This window comes from Leucopleurus acutus, assembly GCF_964270905.1.
Source record: "Leucopleurus acutus genome assembly, chromosome: 19".
Taxonomy (NCBI): domain Eukaryota; kingdom Metazoa; phylum Chordata; class Mammalia; order Artiodactyla; family Delphinidae; genus Leucopleurus; species Leucopleurus acutus.
Window position 1 is genome coordinate 20,479,824 of NC_139161.1, and position 23,930 is coordinate 20,503,753.

Consider the following 23,930-nt stretch of genomic DNA (forward strand, 5'->3'; position numbering starts at 1 on the left):
AGGTAGTTTATTAATCATATTAATAACAATGATGGGTCAAAGAATCAGGAATTCAGCCAACCTGGCAAATATGGATGAAAATGAAAGGAGGCCCTTTTTTCCCCTCGCTCCCGCACCCTCATAGGTTTTTATATCAAACTGTGTGAGAGTGGCTCATACACACACCTATTATGAACCAGTACGGGAAATAATTTCAAGACCTTTGCTAGTGATGAAAGTGTAGATTAAGCTCATTAAATCTTAGTGGTGATTACGTCAGCTGACCACAATAAGCAGAGAATGTCTGGTTCAATTCTGACACCTATAGTCAAAGTTCAAGAAAGCCAGCTAAGATTTCAACTTAAGCAGTGAAGAAAAAAAGGCAACACCCACATAAAAACAGACACAGTCTGCGTGTTCTGCCCTCACCTTTTCTTCACACTTCAGTGTGAGAATCTAGCACACACACAGGTGGAAAGAAGCATTAGGGATATAAGGAAAGGACACAAGGCCAGGGGGTCTCCTGAGTTCCCTGGAATCATGGGCAAAGGGGAGTTAGGTGGCAAATATAAATAATGACCAACTCTATCAGAATCACCCAGTCAGCCTGGCTAACTGGAACTGTGACTTTCAAAACACAGCAGGAGGGGAGGAGAGAAAACTCCGAGGAAGCTGCAGATGCTTCTGCCCAAGTTAGTATTTCTACTTTCTCAGAGGATTTGGAGTCAAACCAGTACCCTAACCGGAGGCAACAGATTTTCTCTCTTCTATGCCACCACTTGTGGTGGTATTCCAGACAAGACTACACAGTTTTCAGGTTTTTTGCTTTTGTTTTTAAGCAAGGTTTAATTAAACTGCACGGCATCCAGAAGAAAGAAATGTACCAAAGAATCCAACCTGAGACTGGATTATACACTGTAGAAGGGGGTAAAGAAATCAATGCTAATTGGGAGAGGGAGCCCCGTAATCAGAAACAACTCCAAAATAAATCATACAATAAATTATTTTTTAGAAGAAAAGAAACCAATCCACATGCAGACAAAGATGGACGCACACATACATACATACACTCTTCACGCACGTCACTCTAGTCTTTTATTCAGTGTTGACGATGGCTCCCATGCTGGTCGCCGTGGAAAAGGACAAGGGTTAGACGTGAGAAGAGAAGGCTCGGCCCCGCTGCCACCAGTGGAATGAGATTTAAGACCATTGGAGAGGGAACCCACTAAGTTGTCAGACAAGAGGAGAAAGAAGGAAACAGCAGTTATCAAGGAAGATTTTAATTGCTTCAAAGAGGGAGAGAGGAAGAAAGCACAGAAATCTAACACAAGTAAAGGCACCATGAATGTGGAGTTGAATGGAACCAAACCCTTCCTTTGGTTAAAATTATCCTTTTTTTTTCTGTATGTGTTTTGAAGGTGGTTGTAGTTTTGCTTCACTTTGCTTTTAAGAGACGAGTCTCAAAGGCAGAGTTGTAATGCCTCCCATTCCCTAAAGTAGGGTGGCTCACAGAAAGCCACCTTGACCACGTACAGCCAGGGACTGAGATTCAACAGGGAAAGAAAGACTACAACTGGAATGTGAGGAATCTGATTTGCAGTTGATTGCAGGTTGGGTTTCCAGAACAGACAGCTCAGTGTAGTGCCACCAAAGGGCCTCAGATGCCCTCTACTCCACCCCCAGAGCTCTGCAGAAGGGAAGGACCCTGGAGTCACACTTCACCCCCACTCCCATAAGCACTCAGCCTACAGATTATTTCAAGTGATCAGGAGAATTAAAACACACCCCAACCCTGAGTTGCTCTGTAGCAAGTCTATTTACAATTTTATCTCACCTCTCCCTGGAGGTAAATTTAGGTTTCAAGAGGGGAAGCTATGGGGTGAGGGGATGCCCCCAGGGCAATGGTCAGTGGCTAGTCTCCTTGCCTTTGCCAGTTCAGAGGGCTGGGATGAAGTTTTGGAGACAGGAGCCTCTTGTCTGTTGGGTGGGATAGCCCCTAAGTGCTCTCACTCTGCGGGCCCAGCTGGGAAAACGCTGGGCCTCTGCAGCTGGAGGAAACCCCCACGATAGAGCAAACCACACCTGGAGCACCACAGTGCTGCGATCCAGGTCTGGGGACCAGAGGAGACGGGGAGAGGGGCATCTAGCTCATTTAAAAACCTGCAGACCACTGGCCTGCTTCCCAGAAAGGGTGGTAAGAAACAACTATGAAGTTTTTCCCACCTGAGAAGAACATCATAAAACCAAACCCACACGAGGGCTTTTAACACAGCTTCTTTGATGCCTAGTTGGGCAATGTCTCCTCCTTCTGGGAAGGGATAAGGGGGTTAATGGGGCTGGGCAACAGCCTCAACATGAGACCACCCAATCTTCCACTGAAGAGATGACATTCCCACAAGCGGATAAAAAGAGCAGTTTAAAAGGTGAGAAGTTTTAGTGCTCTTGTAGCCAGCCCACCTCAAACCTATATTACAAGCTTTTTACAGCATACAAAATAGATCAGTAACCATGAGGCTCACATTCCCATTCATCAATAGTAAATATACATGATAATAAATCTGTTATTAACACAGGGACCAAATAGGGTATAAGGCAAAGACATTTAAATAGGTACTGTGTCATCAACATGCTCTGGAGAAGAAAATCCATCTGACTAGATCTAGTCCCAGGCCTTTTTCCATGAGGCCAAGAAAATGCAAATACAGTCAATACCCACGTGACACAGTCCAAATGCTGGGGAATATGAGGGGCAGCAGGTCATACGGGAGGAAGACAGTAGCCCCAGTGAAAAGCTGGGGTTTGGCTTTTACGTGTGATGCTCATTTCGATGCTCTATGTTTGAGGAGTGAGGGGAAAAGAGATACGCTTTGATAACATTGAACAAAAGGCATCAACTCCCATTTCAAAAATAAATGGGAAGACTTCACAGTCCAAGTTCAGTAACTGGGGTCAGCATCTACCCTGGAACTCTGCTGCAGTATCAAGTCTTGTACTTTGTCCTTTTCCCTCCACTAGCATCCTCTCTCTAAGCTCCACTGGCTTCAGGATGCTGGGGGGATACTGCTGGGAGGTAACTGCTAACAGGTTTGAAAATAAGAATGATAAATAAAGAATGATTAGAAAAAGCGTGGTCACAGACCTAATCATGGTTTGCCCCAACAGTCAATATGGTCCAGGGGATGGCAAAGGATCGCAGACCCCAGATAAATAACCCAAGTTGAGAGCTCTCTCATCTAGCACTGGGAGCACTTGGGTTTCACTGGGCACCATGTACAGATCCTTCGTCTGTGATCCAACAGATAGGAAAGGTCCCTAGGGCAGTTTAAGCCTGTGATGTATCTGATGAAAGCTCCTTTGCTCTCACTTCAAGCTTTGAGCAGCCTCTGCACTTGACAAGAGCTTTAGCAAACCAAACCAGCTGGATGTGGAGCCCAGGAGCTCCATCATGCTGTTGGAGAAGGGGAAGTCCCTGCACCACGATCCAAGCTCAGTTCCTACCTAGACTGGGAACCTCCATTTTCTCTGTGCTCTTTAACTAGGACCTGGAAGACGAAACAACATATTGCTGGCTGCCAGGGAAGATCAACTGGACTGAGGCACACCGCACCAAAGTCCTTGTGCTTTTGGCAGAGGAATCTTTGACTACCCCCATAAGCTTCCTCACCCTTCTCTACTCTGCTGTGCTAACCCCTGCAGTCTTGGGGTTGAATGGTGCAGAAGGGAACAGGAAGAGCCTGCTTACTCAGACGGGCTATGAACTTCACAACGAGTGGGCCTCAGTTAAAGCCATTCACAGCCCGCAGAGCTGGTCCCTTCCACAAAGTGCTTCACCCTTCCCTTCTTCGTCATCCTGGAGCACCCATCAGGGGCTGAAGTTTCTGAACAGGGATGAAAGGGCCAGTGGCCTTCAGGGCCAAGTAGAGAAGACTGAGGCAGCCTCAAGGCCAAGGTTAAGGCCAAGGCCAAGGTCCTATCTTCCTACCTCTCACTAGAGGTTTTGGGGGTTTCTGAATCCATAATGAATGAATGAAAGGGACTTTTCTCTTGAGGGGATAGGTGGTGAGAGGAGGAAGAACATCCCTCAGCCTCAGCACCTGAAGAAATGGAGCAGGGAGCCCCAGAGGGCTCACATGGCTCCTGGTCCCTGTGACGCAGAGGAACTGACTAGCTCTAAAAGGACCCCCAGTTTACTTCACCCTCTCTTTTTATTAGATGTTTAGTTCAACTGATTAGTATTTAGTGTTTATATCCAACCTATTTCTGGGTATAAGCGTGGGGTGGGGTGAGGGCAAAGCCAAAATACCCCTAAAAATAAAGCAGACCCACTTCCTTGCCCATGCTCTAAACTTGACCTTTAAAACAGATCACTTCTCTGCAAACTCCTTTCCCATTTCACTAAAAATGCCCACCCCCAGAAGTCCTGGCCATGCCAGCCTCCTAAAATGATGAAATATAATATACCCACCAAGCTCCCCCCACAGTGGGTAGGAGAAGGTAGGAGTACCATCCTCCACCCCGCCCCGACAATGAGTTCATTCATCACAACAAGGCACCTTTCCCCAGAGGAAAGCAGGAGACATGGAATCTTTCTCCTCATCTGGCCAGCAGGGCTTGCAAGAGGAGGGATGGATGCAGGGTTTGAGACCCTACTGTCAATATAAAGAGTCCGGTCACCAAGTCCAGAGACGAGATGCATAGATGGAGGTGAGCTGGGTGGACGCTTGGAGTCTCGAGGTTGGTTGCACTGGAGAAACACGTTAGGAGCTGTCATGCAGGTTTCAGGGAGAATGGAAGGGACCATCTGAGAAGAGGAGAGGGTCCATCCTTTTCCTGAGGAACAGGACCAAGCCAGGCTTCACCTGAGAATGGGTGGCAGAGGTGGGGCTCCACGGGCAGCTGAAAAAAATAAATAAAAACCACATACGCAAGGTCACCCACCAGACCCTGAATAACTCAAACATTCCTAAAATGAGAGACAGACAGGCTCTTCAAGCTAACCTTTAAAATCTGGGACAAGGCTTCGTTGTCTGTTTAAGAAAATGCAGACAAGGAGAAGCAAATTTTAAGCTAAGAAAAGCACACACCAATTCTACAGCCTATGCAATTATGGAAGACCTTCCATGATTCTCTTCTCTCACCTCGGTTTGTTTTGCTGGGATATATTCTCTGAAAGTGTTTATACTCTTCTGGAGCAGGAAAGTCTTCTACTGGATGGAAAGAATACTTTGACTCAAAATCATCTGCAAAAGGAACAATATTAATTCATATCGCCCTTCCTCGTGCTCCCACACACCTCTCTGCCACTTCTGACTCTCCCCATACTAGTCTCCCGGGCTTCCTGATGTACCATGAGGGCCTGCCTTGCCCACTAAAGCAAGGTTCGTGAGGGCAGCAACAGCATTACTCTCTGCACCTTGTACGCACAGTGTGTTCAAAGGCTCTTTACGTTAAGGAATGAGTCTTTGAACTGGTTCTTTAAATCTTTCCACCCCAAACCAGGCACATACCGGGAAAGGAGCCCAGCTGTTTGCATGGCAGGAGAAGGAAATATGGTTCTTTCAGTAACATAGTCATGTTAGAGACTATCACCATGGGAAACCAACTGAACTAAATCCACAAATTGGCAGAAATTAATCTAAAACGGGACTATATGCCACCAGCTAGGGAACGATCTGACCAGAAAATTCCCTTCTGGCCCAGGCTCCCCTCATTGAGCTCTGCAACACAGTCGGGATGGCCATGTCATGGCTCCCACTCCCACTTTCCATGGCCCCTCTACAAGAAGGCTCAAATGTTCTATGGGTGTGGCTCGATCACATTCCAAAGGGCATATCCTCCAAGCAAAAATACTGGTCCACTTAACAGGAACAGACTAGAGCAGGGCCAGAGAAGAGTCAGCCATTAAAGAATCTACAGTGTTCAGGCTACAAGGGACTGTGCAGATCCTTCCAGACTTCCTCAACAGAGGGTCTAACAATACCTGATGGACAATCTTTACTTGGTGCTCCATCCCAGACCTAATGAATTAGAATCTCTTAGGTGGAGTCATTTATAACCTTGGAAAAGTTAATCTGATACACTCTTGAGCTAGTCAGTCTCCTTGTTTCATAGATAAGGGAAGTGAGGTCCAAAAAAATGAAGTGACTTCTTCAAAGTAACACAACTAGTCAGTGGCTTTGGATTACTAGATAAAAGTTGTGTACACAGTGTTGTTTTGTTTTCAAAGGTCCAGAAAGGAGCTCTTCTTCCTAGGAGGATACGTAATTCCTGTCTCAATAATCCTGAAGAGGATACAGTCTCTGACCTAAAAGCTAACCACAAATAATGAGCCTTGGGGAGCAAGAGATTGGCTTTAGAGTTAGCACAACACCTGCTGATCTTACTTCCATCTATTCCAAAGGAATCGTGCCTAGAATTTGCCTAAGGAAAGGGATGTCCATGGATGGACCCAGAAGTCTGAGGGAAGGTCAGAAGAGGAATTGCAGTGAACAGAGGACACCAAGTGACCACTCCCACTCTGCAGCGGCCACTGGAATTAGTGAAGTCACCACAGAAACTATGAGACTAAAACAGCTAGCTACTCACCCAAGAAAGATCGGACAGTGGTAATAGAATCTCTGTGGCCATTCCTCAGGGGTGGTGGAGGCGGCGGGGGGGGCCCAGCTGGCGTCCTTGAGGGTGGAGGTGGGGGCCTTCCTCGGCTCAGGGGTTCTGACCCATGCATTCGGTACGGTGGGGGGGGAGGGGGGGCATCCCTGGCACCATTTCGGATCATGGGTGGCGGGGGTGGAGGAGCTGCAATTAAAGTTCAAAGCAGTTAGGTTTGGATGTAGAGATGGCGATGGACGGAGGGATTGGAGAGACATGGGCCAAAAGAGTGCTCGGTGCTTTCCCAAAGAACCAGACCCTGTGAACCACTGGACAGCATGTTAAATATCATATTCACCCTCCCCTCATCCCTATTTCTTTAACAACATCACCATTCTTCTGGATACCAAAGTTCAGAATAAATTTATGACCCTTTTTCATTTCCCAAGACAAGTCAGTCAAGAATTCCACTTATCCTCGATGATTTTTTTCTCTGCTTTCGCATGCCTTCCTCCACAATTCTAAGTCAGGGCTTTCTCATTTTTATCTTGTTCTACTGCAAAAAGCCTCTCAAATGTTTTCCTTGCTTCTAATCTCTTAGCCTTTCAATCCATTCTGCATACCACCAACTCACTAATCTCCCCAAAACACTAGCTCAAACTTTTCCAAGGGCTTTGCATTTCCCATATCATAAAGTTTCAAATCCTTAGCTTCCACACTGCCTGGGTCTTACCCAATCATTTTCCTTTCTTACACAGTAACCCACCACATCAGTCAGCCTGATTGCACCTTCTTTTCTTCCTTGATCCCTACACTGGATTAGGTACCACTCTTCTGTACTGCTCTGTTGACTCTGTCTCTCTCTACCACTACTATGTTTTTTACACGTGCTTCTTCCCGAGGGTACTGTATATTTCTTAAAGTCAGAGCAGTGTCCATTCATCTGAGTTCCCAAGCTCAGCACATGGTAGGTCTTCAATCAATAAGTGCTAAATAAACCAAATTACATATGCTTTACTCTTGTGACTCCCCCACAATACTCAGAAATACCACCCCTCATCCCTTACTATCAAATCCTACTTTTCTTTAAGGTTCAACTCAAGTCCCATCTTCTCAAGGCTTTTCCAAAGCAATCCACTCTAATCTGATTCCCTCCTTTGCTCTCCCACAGCATTTACAGGCTATGTCACTTATTCTAGCACTTAGCAGTACAGACTAAAATGAGTGATTTTCAAATTATGTATAATAATTTCATCTGCAGAAGTTATACATTTCCAATGATAGGCTCATTGCTCAAAAAAAATAGGGAACACCTCTTTTGGAATTGCCTCCAAACCCAGGTTGCCAGACAGATCCATAAATATTATCATATGATGGTCACTTCTCATTTCTGAGGTTGCACCACCAACAAAAAAATTCATACCTACGTCTGACTCTGATTTTTGGCCATTTTCGAAAATCAAATTCACCTTAAAAGACAAAATTTGCCACCAAGCATAAGGTAATGTCAAAAGCATGTTGGGGGGAATTCCCTGCTGGCGCAGTGGTTAAGAATCTGCCTGCCAATGCAGGGGACACGGGTTCAAGCCCTGGTCCGGGGAGAGATCCCACATGCCGCGGAGCAACTAAGCCCGGGTGCCACAACTATGAGCCTGCGCTCTAGAGCCCGCGAGCCACAACTATGGAGCGTGCGTGCCTAGAGCCTGTGCTCTGCAACAAGAGAAGCCACTGCAATAAGAAGCCCGTGCACTGCAACGAAGAGTAGCCCTCGCTCGCTGCAACTAGAGAAAGCCCACGCACAGCAACGAAGACCCAATGCAACCAAAAATAAAATAAATAAAAAAATAAGAGCATGTTGGGGGACTTCCCTGGTGGCATAGTGGTTAAGAATCCACCTGCCAATGCAGGGGACACAGGTTCAATCCCTGGTCCAGGAAGATCCCACATGCCGCGGAGCAACTAAGCCCATGTGCCACAACTACTGAGCCTGTGCTCTAGAGCCCGCGAGCCACAACTACTGAGCTCACGCACCACAACTACTGAAGTCCGCACACCTAGAGCCTGTGCTCCACAACAACAGAAGCCACTGTGATGAGAAGCCCGAGCACCGCAACGAAGAGTAGCCGCTGCTCGCCACAACTAAGAGAAATCCTGCGTGCAGCAATGAAGACCCAATGCAGCCAATAAATAAATAAATAAATAAAAAGCATGCTGGACAACACTGGAATAGGTTCGAATGTGTTTAAGTTAGATTATTTCTATGCTTTGCACTAACAATAACAGCAGCTACCATTTATTTGATATCCATCATGTTCCAGGCACTGTCCTGGGCACTTTCTATGTATTAAATCTTTAAAAATTCTTGTAGCCACCCCTGCACAAGTATGAGGCATTATCCCCATTTCACAAATGAGGAAACTGGGACTCAAGCTGTTTGTCTAAGGACACAGATCTAACAGACCCAGCATACGTCTGCTCTTCCATAGTAAGAAAACTGCTACACAATGCTTTTCACAACAACCTCAAGTATTAAATATCTCCCGAACAAATGTATAACCCAGTGAGATGGAAATGTGTCTTTTGGTACCTGGGCCATGTTACCAAACAGTACATGGAGACTACCTGGCTTAACAGCCAACACTGTCTTAGTAATAAGAGTGTATATCATTCTTCCTGAATTACTGTCAGAATTTCTATAGAGTAACCACAGTTAAGAATGAAACAGTAATGGGACGATTTTGTTATTGTTTTTGTTTTTTTTAAATATTTATTTGGCTGCACCGGGTCTTTAGTTGCAGCATGAGGGATCTTCGTTGTGGCGTGTGGGATCTTATAGTTGTGGCATGCAGACTCTTAGTTGTGCCATGAGGGATCTATTTCCCTGACCAGGGATAGAATCTGAGCCCCCTGCACTGGGAGCGTGGAGTCCTAACCACTGGACTACCAGGGCAGACCCTGGGATGATGCTTAGAGACAAGAAGTCTGGCACTGTAGGCCCAGTAAATGTTAGTTTTAGCTTCCCATAAAACACACTCAGAATGTCAACTCTCCCTCACTCTCCAAGGTCTGTATAAGTATGGACGGGGCCATTAGGGGCCATAATTAAAGAGAAATCTCTTTAACTCCTCCCAGCAGATCTCTGAACCCTGTTTTCATTCCAAATCTGCCCAAACTGAAGCTCTTTCAGGTCATCCTCAAAATATTTCCCTAAGACTCAGATTTCTCAGGGCCCTGAGAGTCTGCATCTACTGCGAGAACGGGGTCAGGGAGAGTAAGGTAGATGGTGGGTCAGGCTCAAAAGGACACCAGCTAGACTCTGAGCAGGAGGCAGTGATGAGGGCCAACCTGGATGGGCAAAACGGAGCAGGACCAAGGGCTACCTGCTTGGCTCCCTCAGCACCCTCCCTCAGGGCCGGTCATCCTGACCAGATTCTGCCATCTCTAAGAAGTTTCTGAGCTCTTTGTCACATCCAGTTTCAAGACTTTCAAGTGACAGAGCCAGAACCCAAGGACCCCAAGAAACAAGCAGCGAGCAAAAGAAACCCTGGGGTAGGAAGACTGACTTTTGTAATCCAAGATAAACCCGTATTAAAGAAAGCATGATGTTATTTTTTTTTAACTGAAGTATAGTTGATTTACAGTGTTGTGCTACTTTCTGCTATATAGCAAAGTGATTCAGTTATACATATTCTTTTTTTATATTGTTTTCCATTATGGTTTATCATAAGATACTGAATATAGTTCACTGTGCTATACAGTAGGACCTTGTTGTTTATTCATTCTATATATAATCACTTACATCTGCTAAATCTAACCTCCCACTCCATTCTCGATTCTTTTAAAAAGAAAAAAATTCCCTTAAAAAAATAGTGTTTTAGGGACTTCCCTGGTGGTCCAGTGGTTAAGACTCCATGCTCCCAATGCAGGGGGACTGGGTTTGATCTCTGGTCAAGGAACTAGATCCCTCATGCCGCAACTAAGACCCGGCACAGCCAAAATAAAATAAATAAATAAATGTATACATATTTTTTAAAATAGTGTTTTACTCTGCAAAGGAAAAATTCAGAAAACAAATGCTATGGACAATAAGGGACTTTTTGGTCTCTGAGCACCCCGGGGAGAGTAAAAGACTACATACTCATTCAAATGTAAATAATTCATAAAGAAACACAAGTAAATTATCCCATGTTATCACACCATATGATTTATTAATAGAGATAAGTCCATGAAAACTGCCTAGAAGTCCTTTGCATAAAACCACTAAATTCGTCAGCACACCACAGTTTATAAAGCACTTTTACACATCCTTTTATTTATAACCATCTCTGAAAAGTACTGTGAACACCATTTTACAGATGAGGAAACAAACTCAGAGAATCAGAGTGATCTGCCCAATGTCACAAAACAAGTGGAGCCAATACTCGAAAGATCTCTGACTAAAATATCTCAATTTTTTTTCAGAGTGTCACTCTTGAGAACTGCTGCTCTGGTTACTGATACAGAAAGCAGGCTGAGGCCTATGTCAGGCCTCGAAGTTGGTGATGGCTAGTAGACAGAAGAACAAGGCTCATAACTTCACATTTTTCTAAAGAAATCACAAAAAAAGAACTGAGAAGTGGGAAGCAAGAAGTCTGCAGACATTTAAAACAACTCAGTTCAACCCACAGAAATTACATTTTTCTCTGCTTCTATTCCTGGTTGGCTTCCGAAAGATATGGGCTCTGCTCAGATAAAGGGTCATTTTAAAAAATCCCTAAGTTAAAAAAAAAATTTTCTTTTTAACCTAAACTTTGTAGAGTCAAAGGTCACATAAGGACTATATCCTTATGGCTGAAGCCAGGGAGATACAGGGTCGGCCATGTACCTGGCTCCTGTGTGACCGCCTGATGCTACTGCCAGCTCCTAGAATACAAGTCTCTGTACTTAATCAAGCAGCAGAACCAGTTAACGGGCCTTTAATACATACTTCCTGATGACACACCTGCTTAATTGATGATCTCATCTATACCTGCGGCGACTGTTTAAAATCAAAGTTCAAAAGCCATTTGTGGAGGCTGCGGCTCAAAGCCCAATGAAACAAGAGAATGCAGGAGCCAAAATTCCTAGGTCTGAGAAGGCCCCAGCATGGTCTCGTTCACTCTCTACTTTTCAGTCAGGCTATTTTGTAAGATGACACAACCTCTCCCACCTTTTTGAAGGTTCCTTAATCCCCTCCTTACCCAGTTCAGGACCATGGTCCCTTGTTACAAGCACTTCCTTACACACACCCTTAACTCCCTTGCCCTGCTCTCCATTACAGTCACACATGCCTAAAAACCACTAACCTGGTTAAATACAACTCTGCTCCAACTCAGTACCTGCACAGGCACAGCTGAACACACACCGTGCTGATCAATCTCACTTGAAATGTGTGGCCCCTAAGCTCGAGCGGGCCTTCCGTGATGCTGGTCATCCTAGCACACTTCTCTCCTCCACTCATTCTCCTGCATGCCCAGATGGCCATTTTGTGCCCTCTTTCCTCTCTCCTCAAATCTCCCTCTATTTCCTTACCCTCATTCACAGCATATGTTCTTGCTTTCAATTTCACCCAGAATATAGAAGCAAAAAGAAAAGGGCTTCCCTGGTGGCACAGTTGTTAAGAATCTGCCTGCCAATGCAGGGGACACGAGTTCAAGCCCCAGGCTGGGAAGATTCCACATGCTGCGAAACAACTAAGCCCATGCGCCACAACTACTGAGCCTGCGCTCTAGAGCCCGTGAGCCACAACTACTGAGCCTGTGTGCCACAACTACTGAAGCCCATGCGCCTAGAGCCCGTGCTCCGCAACAAGAGAAGCCACTGCAATGAGAAGCCCGCGCACCACAAGGAACAGTAGACCCCGCTCCATGCAACTAGAGAAAAGCCCGCGCGCAGCAATGAAGACCCAACGCAGCCATAAATAAATAAATAAATACATTTATTTAAAAAGAGTTTTAGAAGAAACTTTCCACATGCTCCTACCACTACACCCACCTACCTACTTGCTTCTTTGCCTATATGCTCTGCCTTCCCTCCTGTTACCACAAAGAACTGTGTTCTTATCTAAGGCCAGCCCTTGACCTGTGGATCAGGTTCCATTCCTTCTTGCCTCCCCAAGGACACTATCCAGGCAATTTCCTCCTCTCTACTGGATCATTCCATCAGCGCACAAACAGATGCTGAAATATTTCCCGTCTTGGGTGGGGTGGGGCGGGGGGAACCAACCTTCAATCTCTTATCCTCCTCCAGCAACCATTCCACATACCTGTACCCCCCATTCCCCTTTACAGCAAACTCCCTAGAGTTTCTCTATTGCTATCTTCATCAAGTCCTCTCCTATTCCGGCATGCTTGAACCCACCCCGATTAGACTTTCACCCTCACGCTCCCTCCAGCACTCCACTGAAACTACTTAGAAGGGTAGTTTGGGGGTCCCCAAAATGACTCCCACGTTGCTGAGACCAATGTCATTCTCAGTCGTCAACTTACCTGACCCACCTGCAGCACAGGCCACAGCTGCTCACTCACTCTATCCTGGACTTTCTCCATTACTCTCTTGGCATTCCTCCTTTCTTCCTCACTAGAGGCTCTTTCTCAGTTTTCTCTGCTTAGTACTCTTATCACTCTCACCTGTCAATGTAGGAAGGCCTCAGGCCTCGGACCTCTCCTCTTCTCTATACTCACGCCCCAGGTGATCTCACCCCAGCATGTGGTTCTCAATATCCTTCAAATTTCTCTCTCTAGCCCAGACCACTCCCCTGAACTTCAGAGTCTGAGAGTCAATCGACAATTGGTTATTTCCTCTTGGATGTCTAACAGGCACCTCAAACTTGACATCCAAAACTGAACACCCACCTTCCCCCAAACCTGCTGTGATCCTATCCATCTACTCAGATTATTGCACTAGCCCCTTAAGTGGTCTCCATTGGTCCCTTTGTCCTCCTGCGGTGGGTTCTCAATAACAGAGTCAGCTGCCTTTTCAAAAGGTAAATCAAAGCTACTTCTGTGTTCCAAGCCCCCGTGCCGCGCCAGTGGTTCCCCATCTCACACAGAGTAAAACCCAAAGTTTTCACAAAGTCCTCCAGTGTCCTCCGGTGGCATCTGGCTTTCTGACCTCCACATCCTGCCGCTCTTCCCCTCACACATCCTGGTCTTGCCACAATGGTCTCCTTGCTGTCCCCAGTCTCAGGGTCTTTGCATTTGCTGCCCTCAATGCCTGCGTAGCGTACTCCCTCACTTCCTTCAGGTATTTGCCACACTGTCACTTTATCAGTAAGGCCTTCCCTGACCCCAACTCTACCCTCACCCCTGTAATTTAAAATGTTACCTCATCCCCACTCCAGTATATCCCATTCCCTTTCTCTGCTTTGCATTTTTCTAAAGCATCTATATACTATGTATTTATATACATATATATATTTTTTTCTAATTAATTTGTTAACTGTCCAGGAGAACAGGATTTTTTGTCTCTTTTATTTACTGCTGTTTTCCTAACAACAGAGTCTGACACGTAAAGAGGCACTCAATAAACCTGTTGAATGAGTGTTCACTTCAATCACTGAAGGAGAGCTTTGGGGAAAAGGGTGAAGAGGAAGGATAAACTCAATCTCAGTATGGTAGGAAAAATCAGGTGCTTCCAGGCACTTACCTGCTCCCCGACTGGGAGGGTCTCGGGCTGGGGGAGGTGGCCTATTACTCTGTAAAGAAGGGGAGGCTGAGGTGGGTGGAGGAGGCGCTAGGCCTCTGACAGGCCCTGGTGTCTTCCTATGCAAAGAATTGTGTCTCTGTGGCAGCTCAGGGGCTGACTCGTTAGTGGGACTGGAGGGTCCATTGGGGACCCCGGGAGGCTGGCGGTAAGGCGGAGGCGGAGGAGCTGGAGACTGGCCACCTGGTCCTGTTCTGACATTCACAGGGGAAGGAGGCGGCTTGACTGGGGGTGGAGCGGGAGGTCCCTCTCGACCAAGGTGAAGCCGCTGTCCAGGTGTGGGTGGCAGGGGCTTCTCTCTGTTGTAGGCTGCGGCTTTGCTGCTGTGCACAGGCAGAGGCGTAGGGGGGGCGTTGGCACGCCGCCCCGGGGGAGGCGGAGGAGGGGCGGAGGAGCTGTGCTTCATGCCCGTATTGCTGGTGGTATTAGGCCGAGAGAGGTCCGGTAACGAGGGTCTCTGCATCCGGGGCAGTTCTGGGAGTGAGGCTCGGTTGCTGTCTGTATCATCCTGAGGGCGCCCGCTGGCTGTAGACCCCGGAGGCCTTGGGGCAGCAGCTCGCGAACTGGGGACTTGTAGGGCTGGCTTGCCAGCTAGGTTCTCTACAAATACACCAGACAGCACTGGGTCAACAGAGCTGGACCTACGTTGCTGGGTATCTCCACGTCACCCCGCCTCCTTAGTGCAACCTGCATGGCAGCAGGGCAAATACCTGTATGATTCTGGGTTTTAACCTGGTTTCAGGCTCAGGGCCCATTAACAAACACTACTGATGCAAGCTGAATGCATTCTTATTTACCCTCAGCTTTTGCTTTATTCTACTTTATAACCCCTGCCCTGCCCCCACTCCTTCTTCCCATCTCTACCACACTCCTCAACCCCAGAGGGCCCACCTGGGACCAGTCAGAAACGAACGTGCTTGGGAAACATCCTAAGAAAGTACTTATCACATACCTGAACCGTCCTTGGCTCCCACAGGGCGGAGCTTGGGCACTCCTCCTTGGAAGAGACCTCCCTTGGGCTGCAGGGCAGCTGCTCCAGAGCCATAACCACCACTGCTTCCTTTGGGTTCTGGAAAGCACACCATTAGGATTTTCATTTCATATGCTCTGAGGCTGGTGACCAAGTCAATCCTGAGGAGAAACCCCTCCTCTACCTGGGCTTTAATTTGCAAACAAACCGATATTGCTTTTGCCTTTCCACTGAAATAGAAAGCTGGGCTTCTCTGCTCCACAGCTTCATGTAGGTGTGGGGATGAAACTCTGTGCTGTGATGAAAGAGAGAAAACAAAAGGAACGAGGAGCCAATCTTCCTTTATTTAGGGCAGAGTGGTAACCAGGATGAGGACCTGTTCAACAGAGTTCTCTAGGTTTTCCTCTCCAAGTCCCAGATGGTGAGGGGGCTTAATGGCTCAGGGACCCAGGTGTGAGAAAACCCCCAGAGGCCTTTCAGAATGAACACTTGTAGCAATTATAAAATCATCGTTGGCTTCAGCTTACAGGTTTTTAGGACTGTGGTGGTCTTCTCAGAGAAAAGCCAAGGATATGCCCTAACAAGCACTAGTTATAGTAGGAGATGGGAGGCTTAAGATCCCGAGAATGCTTCTCAAAGGTCAAAAAGCAATTTCTAAGGTATTCAAATGAACAGATGAGAAGACAGCCAAAGAACATGCCAAGACAAAACTCTCCCACTTACGACCCAACAATAAAAATGACAGCCAAGCCTAGTCCCCGAGTCAATCCTGGGATCCCGGTGGTTCATTAGGAGATGAAGCTTAGACTCACTCTCGAGGAGGGGAGCGCTCCGATCATTAACGTTGGTCACCTTCTTCAGCCTGGTCCCTTTGCAGATGTCCTGTAAGAGAGCACCTCGACCCCGCTGCTCATCTCTACTCAGCTTGGGCAGCTCAGTGTTGGCCTGAAGGAAGAGGGAAACATAAGTTCACCCTCAATATCCCCTTCATCACAAGCTCGGGATAAATGCCTTAAGCCAAACTGGATTCCACGAGATGCCTGTCTAACCTAATAAGATACATGTGCCAAACGACAGTATCAATGTCCATTATCCTCCTCCTTAGAACTTTCTCTCATGCTGTACCTTCTGTGAAGGATATAGGTCTTCCTCCTGTTCAGAAGCTTCTGACAGGAGGCCTGCACCAATACTTACTGAGCACCTATGTGCCAGGCTTGTGTGCCGGACACTTTATTTGTATCATCACCACCAAGGCAAACGTTTATTGAGCCCCCACTATATCCCAGGCATTGTGCTAATAATAAGCACATTACTTTCATTATCTTGTTTAAATCCTGAAATATTCCTATGACCAACAACAACAGGAGCATAGGGACAGACAGCTAGATAAATGGAACAAAACAGGAAGTCCACAAAGCAGGCCCAGGTCTATATAGAAATAATAAAAATATATTTCTTCAGTGCAGAAAGGATAGATTATTAAATACAAGGTGTTAATAACAAGTGGTTAAGTTTTTTGGCCATGCCAGGCGCCATGTAGGATCTTAGTTCCCCAACCAGGGATCGCACACACACACCCTGCAGCGGAAGCGTGGAGTCTTAACCACTGGACCACCAGGGAAGTCCGACAAGTGGTTAATTTTTAGAAAAAAATAATAAAGTTAAATACCTACCTTAGCACTTTACTCTCAAATAAATTCTAGCTGAATTATAAAATTTAAGTGTAAAAAAATAAAACCACAGAAGTACTATATGCAAAAATATAGGTAATGGGAAGGACTTTCTAATCAAGACAATCAAAATACAGGAAAAGATCGACAGATTTGCTTATTTCAAATTATTTACTTAGGAATATAAGTAAATAAGCAGATGACACACTGGAAGAAAAATTGTCAGTGACAAATGTTAACATATGATAGAAATAAAGGTAGTGGCCCAAATCTATAGAGCATTAACATATAAAGATGACTTAGAAATCAGTAGGATAATAAGCAAAAGATATGAACAACACTGCATAAAAGAAGTCAAAAGAGCCAACAAATATGGAAAAAAAACAACCATAATAAAAAAAAATGTAGTGTAAAACTATCATTATCTACCTATGATACTGGTAAAGGTTAAAATTACAAAGAGACTGCTAGCTTTGTGAAGGCAGGGACCACTGCCTATACAGTGCCTGGCACACTGAAGATGTTCAAAACAATGTATAGAATAAAAAGCTGCCCCATGGTGATCTTAAGGATCCAGGAAAACAGGTACTCTTTTCTACTACCTGTGGTAGGATAGATTGGTATGATTTTTCTAGAAAGTAATTTATGTATCAAACACCTCGTAAAAGTCTAGCACAAGAATTCTACTTCCAGAAATTAACTTTAAGAAAATAATTGGAGACATGCACAAAGACGATAATAATAGCAAAAAACAGTTTATAATAGCATAAAGCAGAAGTAATCTAAAAGTTCAACCGAAAAGAACAACAATGGTATAATCATACAGTGGGATGCCAGTTAAGCTCTTAAAGGATGTAGAAGTAAGCATCTTTTCATGGAAATAAATATCTGACACAATCAAGCAAAAAATATTATAGAACAATACATATACATGATTCCAGTTTTCTACAGGAGTCATAATAGGACCTATCTCATAGGGTAGTTTTGAGAATTAAATGATAACACTTTTTAAGAGCTTAGCACAGTGCCTGGTGTATAGTAAGAGTTCAATAAGTAGCAGCTAGCTTATATTGTGAAGAATAAAAAGGTACACACATACAGAAAATTTCTAGAAGGATATACACTGATACTAGCAAAAGTTAATCTGGGGTAATAATTATTTATGTTTATCTGTATTTTCTAGTTTTCCTACAATAAACATACAAAATGTTAACAAAGGTTAATTATAGATTAACATTTTCTATGTTTATTGGTGTTCTCTAGTTTTTTCTGGATTTTTAGTAAAGAATTTTTTAATGATATCACTAAACATTTAATGACATGACAAGCCATTCATGATGTATTAATGAGGAAGAAGAGCCAATCAGAAATCAGTATGTATATAAAGAACAGCCTTTTTTTAAAAAAAAGGTAGACGGGCTTCCCTGGTGGCGCAGTGGTCAGGAACCCGCCTGCCAATGCAGGGGTCACGGGTTCGAGTCCTGGCCTGGGAAGATCCCACATGCTGCAGAGCAACTAAGCCCGTGCACCACACTACTGAGACTGCATTCTAGAGCCCGTGAACCACAACTACTGAGCCCACGCGCCACAGTTACTGAAGCCCACGTGCCTAGAGCCCATGCTCCACAACAAGAGAAGCCACCAAAATGAGAAGCCTGCGCACGGCAAGGAAGAGTAGCCCCCGCTCACTGCAACTAGAGAAAGCCCGTGCGCAGCAACAAAGACCCAATGCAGCCATAAATAAATAAATAAATAAATAATTTTTAAAAAGGTAGACAGATACAAAAGGAAGAAGGAGGGAGGGGAAGTCTAGACACAAAACTGTTATGAATGGTTGGATTATGGGTAACTGCTCCTTTTTGCTTAACCACAGTTCATAAATTTCTTGAACATATTACTTTTGTAAAGAGAAAAATATTACTAAGCATGTCCAAAATTGAGCTCATATCCTCCTCCACAAACCTGTTTCTCTTGTAAATAGCACCAGCATTCAATCAATCCCCCAGGGCTTCCCTGGTGGCACAGTGGTTGAGAGTCCGCCTGCCGATGCAGGGGACACGGGTTCGTGCCCCGGTCCGGGAAGATCCACATGCCGCGGAGCGGCTAGGCCCGTGAGCCATGGCCACTGAGCCTGCGCGTCCGGAGCCTGTGCTCCGCAACGGGAGAGGCCACGACAGTGAGAGGCCCGCGTACCGCAAAAAATAAATAAATAAATAAAAATTAAAAAATCAATCCCCCAACTAGAGTCATTCAAATCTCCTTCCTCTTCTTCACTCTTCCATCTGTCATCAGACTCTTAAGATTTTACTCTGTCACTGTCTCTTGTCTCCACTCTCCATCCTCACTGCTTTAGTCCAGACTCTTATTTTCAATTGCCACAGGCTTCTGTCTCCAGTCTCAACCTCCCTGTCTGTAGTCTCAACTCCCAACCTACCGTCCACACTGTGAAGAGTAACTTTCCTAATATAAACCCAAGCAGGTTCCTCCTGCTGCTGAAGAGACTTCAGCATCTCCCCATCATGACCAAGAGAAAACTCCAACCCCCCACCTACACCTCCAGCCTCAGCTCCCACCACACCCCAAAAATTACAGGAAAAAAACCAGAAGTTGGCAGACCTGAACTGTTGTCCTAGTTCTGAAACAAATTAGCTAGGTTAAGTCACCTTTCCTCTTTCAGGGCACAATTTCTCATCTGTTAAACACCCAACACACCCAACACACCCACCCACACACACACCCACCCACACACACACCCCCCCACACACACACATACACACACACACACGATGAAGCACCCAGGTTCCTTCCTTCTTTCTCATGTGACTCCAGGTATCACAACTCAGACATTGCTTTTTTTTCTTCCCATTACTGAACCTTTAGTCTTCCCCCTAATTCCATTAACTCCTTTCTTTCTTGATATGGGGCATGGGGGCATTTAGACCTGATGGACTTGACTTTAAAGTGAACTGATTTGGAGTAGAAGAGAAGGAAATGAAATGGCAGCAAGAAACAACAACTAGGAATTGCCATCCCTTTTCTCAAAGATGCAGAAAAAGGACACATTGACCTTTATACTACAATAGTTTTAGGGAAGACACACTAGTTCCTACTCTGATGCCACCTGCCCAAATCTCCATTTAGACTGAACCAGGATAAAAAAACCAAGACAAGCCATTATGGTCCTAAGAGGACTTCTCAGGAATCAGAACGAATTGAGGAAGACAGACTTTACTTATTTATTCTCCATCTTCCTACACCCCATGTCTTTGAGTACACTATGTCTCATACCAGGAAGCCCTAAGTATCCATTCAGGTCTTGAGATAGCCAGGTGGATGGACTACCTACCTGATTAGAAGTGGGAGGTGGAGGAGGACCAGGGGGTGGTGGAGGGGGAGGAGGAATTGGCATCCTTGCCCTGTTTGCAGTTGGCACTGCTCTCTTTCCTTTTTAATCTGCAGCTTTAGGTCACTCATATACCTGCAAGTGAAACAGAAATAAATTCATGAGAACAACTTTGCCATGAGACACACTGAGTACCAGGAGAACCAGAGGACTGAGCATGACACCAGAGAGAAACTAGGCACTCATCTCCTAGTCACACTGTAATCTAGTCCAGGGCTCGGTAAATCTCTTCTGTAAAAGGCCAGATAAAAAAATACTTTAGGCTTTGTAAACCACATATGGTCTCTGTCGCACATTATCCTTCTGTTTTGTTTTGACAACCTTTTAAATTAATAAACTTTATTTCTTAGAGCAGTTTTAGGTTCACAGCAAAACTGAGCAGAAAGTACAGAGTTCCCCTAAAACCCCTGTCCCCCACCACACACACAGAGTCCCCCACTATCTATACCCTGCAGTGATACATTTGTCACAATTGATGAACCTACACTGACACCTCGTTATCACCCGAAATCCATAGTTTACATTAGGGTTCACTCTTGGTGTTGTACGTTCCATGGGTTTGGACAAATGCATAATAACAACTCTCCACCAATGTCGTATCATATAGAATCGTTTCACTGTCCTAAAAATCTCTTATGCTGTATCTGTTCATCCCTCCCTGCCCCCCACCCCTGAACCCCTGGCAACCACTGAGTTGTTTTTTTTTTTTTTGGGTGGGGGGTACATGGGCCTCTCACTATTCTGGCCTCTCCCATTGCAGAGCACAGGCTCCAGACGTGCAGGCTCAGCGGCCATGGCTCACGGACCCAGCCGCTCGGTGGCATGTGGGATCTTCCCGGACTGGTGCACGAACCCGTGTCCCCTGCATCGGCAGGCGGACTCTCAACCACTGTGCCACCAGGGAAGCCCAATCACTGAGCTTTTTAATGTCTTCATAGTTTTGCCTTTTCCAGAATGCTGTATAGTTGGAAGCATACAGTACCCCTTTCTGATTGGCTTCTTTCACTTGGTAATATGCATTTAAGTTTCCTCCATGTCTTTTCATGGCTTGATAGCTCATTTCTTTTTAGCACTGAATAACATTCCACTGTCTGGATGTACCACAGTTTGTTTATCCATTTACCTCCTGAAGGACATCTGGGATGCTTCCAAGTTTTAGCAATTATGAATAACACTGATATAAACATCCTTGTGCAGGTTTCTGTGAGGACATAAGTTTTTGACTCATTTGGGTAAAACATCAAGGAGCATGACTGATGGATCGTATGGTAAGAGTATGTTCTGTAATAAACTGCCAAAATACCTTCCGCAATAGCTGTACCAATTCACATTCTCACCAGCAATGAATGAGAGTTCCTATTGCTCCACATCCTCGCCAGCCTTCTGGATTTCGGTCATTCCAATAGGTGTGTAGCAGTATCCCGCTGTTTTAATTTGCAATTCCTAAATGACATATGATGTTGGAATATTTTCATATGCTGACTTGCCATCTATATATCTTCTTTTTTGAAATTAATTAATTTATTTATTTTGGCTGCACTGAGGCACACAGGCTTAGTTGCGGCATGTGGGATCTTAATTCCCCGAACAGGGATCGAACCCAGGCCCTCTGCATTGGGAGCGCAGAGTCTTAACCACTGGACCACCAGGGATGTCCCTATGTATCTTCTTTGGCGAGGTGCGTGTTCAGGTCTTTTGCCCACTTTTTAATCGGGTTGTTTGTTTTCTCATTGTTGAGCTTTAAGAGTTCTTTGTACATTTTAGATAACAGCCCTTTATCAGATGTATCTTTTGCAAATATTTTCTCTTACTCTGTGGCTTGTGTTCTCATTCTCTTGAATTTTACATTGAAAAAATGTAAAAACCGCGGGGCTTCCCTGTTGGTACAGTGGTTGAGAGTCCGCCTGCCGATGCAGGGGACACGGGTTCGTGCCCCGGTCCGGGAAGATCCCACATGCCGCGGAGCGGCTGGGTCCGTGAGCCATGGCCGCTGAGCCTGCGCGTCCGGAGCCTGTGCTCCACAACGGGAGAGGCCACAACAGTGAGAGACCCGCGTACCGCAAAAAAAAAAAAAAAAAAAAAAGTAAAAACTGGGACTTCCCTGGTGGCGCAGTGGTTAAGAATTCGCCCTGCCAATGCAGGGGACACGGGTTCGATCCCTGGTCCAGGAAGATCCCACATGCCACGGAGCAACAAAGCCCGTGCACCACAACTACTGAGCCTGTGCTCTAGAGCCCACGAGCCACAACTACTGAGCCCATGCGCCACAACTACTGAAGCCCGTGCACCACAACTACAGAAGCCAGTGTGCCTACAGCCCAAACTCCACAACAAAGCCACCGCAATGAGAAGCCCGCACACCGCAACAAAGAGCAACTCCTGCTCACGACGACTAGAGTAAGCCCATGTGCAGTAACGAAGACCCAATGCAGCCAAAAATAAATAAATAAAATAAAAATAAATAAATAAACTTATTAAGGAAAGTTGTGAAAACCATTCTTAGTCATTGGGCCATACAAAACAGACCATGGACCAGATCTGACTCATGGGCCACAGTTTACTGACCCCTGGTATAGTCACATCACTGGAATCTGGTAAGAGCGTAAATACCACATGAGAATTTATCCAGTTATCAGTGGCTTAATATTTAACACTCAAAAAGTATACAGTTGTCTCCTTATTACAGTCTGTAAGTGATCCTCCTTTCACAAATGAGACTAAAGCCAGGGAACTTTAGTCTTCATAAGACATTGAAGTAGGGGGCAAAGATAAAACTAAAACTCAAGAACAATACCCCCCAAAAGTCACCCCAAGGAAATCCTACTTCTTGAACCCTCAAAAGTCAAAGCCAAATAATTGCAGAGGTTTGGTTCTAAACTCTTTACATGGGTGATCAAAATCTCTCTGTGAATAAAGAAGTAACCACTTAAACACTTCTCTCAATGCCCTGAGAATGATAAAAGGGCAAATATTCCAAAGGTTCTATAAAACCAAGAACCTTTGTAGGTAGTAAATTTGATCTAAAACATGACCGTTAACATCTTCAAAATCCCAACTCCTTACAGTGGAATGCCACTCTAGGCTGGCTGCCCAACAGAGCTTTTTGCTCCAATCACAAAGAACTGGACAGTACTTTGGCTAAGTGGTTCCCACAGGGAATGATGTCTGAACTCACTTCAAGGAACGAGCAGCTGACTCCCCTCTAAGGGAAATACCTTCTCATTTCTGGTTTCAAAATTAAGTCTAGTCTTTCTTTGCCAGGAATCTAACATACTAGGCTTGAAAAATTGATCAAAATAGTAAATCCTCATAAGCAGAACATCTATCTCAGGGCATGGGGGGTGTTAAAGTGAAAGAAACACGTGGAGAAGAAGAAAAAACCTTTCTTCTAGTAAATTTTCTGGGTTCACTATGACCATTCCACTCAAATCCCCATAACAGTCATAAAGCTAGCAGCCCAAGAATAAGGAAAATAGTAGTTTATTCAGAAACAAACATTTTCAACTAATTCCAGTCACCTCAGTTCCCACCTTTTCTGGGTTTCCAGTTCTACCTACTTTGGCCATTGCCACAGTTGAAATGGTCTCCTAGAATGACC

At 45.2% G+C, this 23,930-nt stretch overlaps 1 protein-coding gene across 1 annotated transcript in view; it reads right to left on the reverse strand.

Annotated features, from left to right (window-relative positions):
• Positions 1-4,745: 4,745 nt before the first annotated feature.
• Positions 4,746-23,930, reverse strand: part of WIPF2 (WAS/WASL interacting protein family member 2) — a 38,807-nt gene continuing 19,622 nt past the window's right edge. Inside the window, exons 2-8 of the mRNA XM_082861019.1 lie at positions 20,276-20,407; positions 16,072-16,204; positions 15,242-15,358; positions 14,233-14,889; positions 6,565-6,774; positions 5,118-5,219; positions 4,746-4,875 (exon numbers count right to left, since the gene is read on the reverse strand). Of these exons, the coding sequence (XP_082717145.1) occupies positions 4,835-4,875; positions 5,118-5,219; positions 6,565-6,774; positions 14,233-14,889; positions 15,242-15,358; positions 16,072-16,204; positions 20,276-20,338 (1,323 nt within the window). The 5' untranslated portion in view covers positions 20,339-20,407 and the 3' untranslated portion in view covers positions 4,746-4,834. The remainder of the gene's footprint in view (positions 4,876-5,117; positions 5,220-6,564; positions 6,775-14,232; positions 14,890-15,241; positions 15,359-16,071; positions 16,205-20,275; positions 20,408-23,930) is intronic.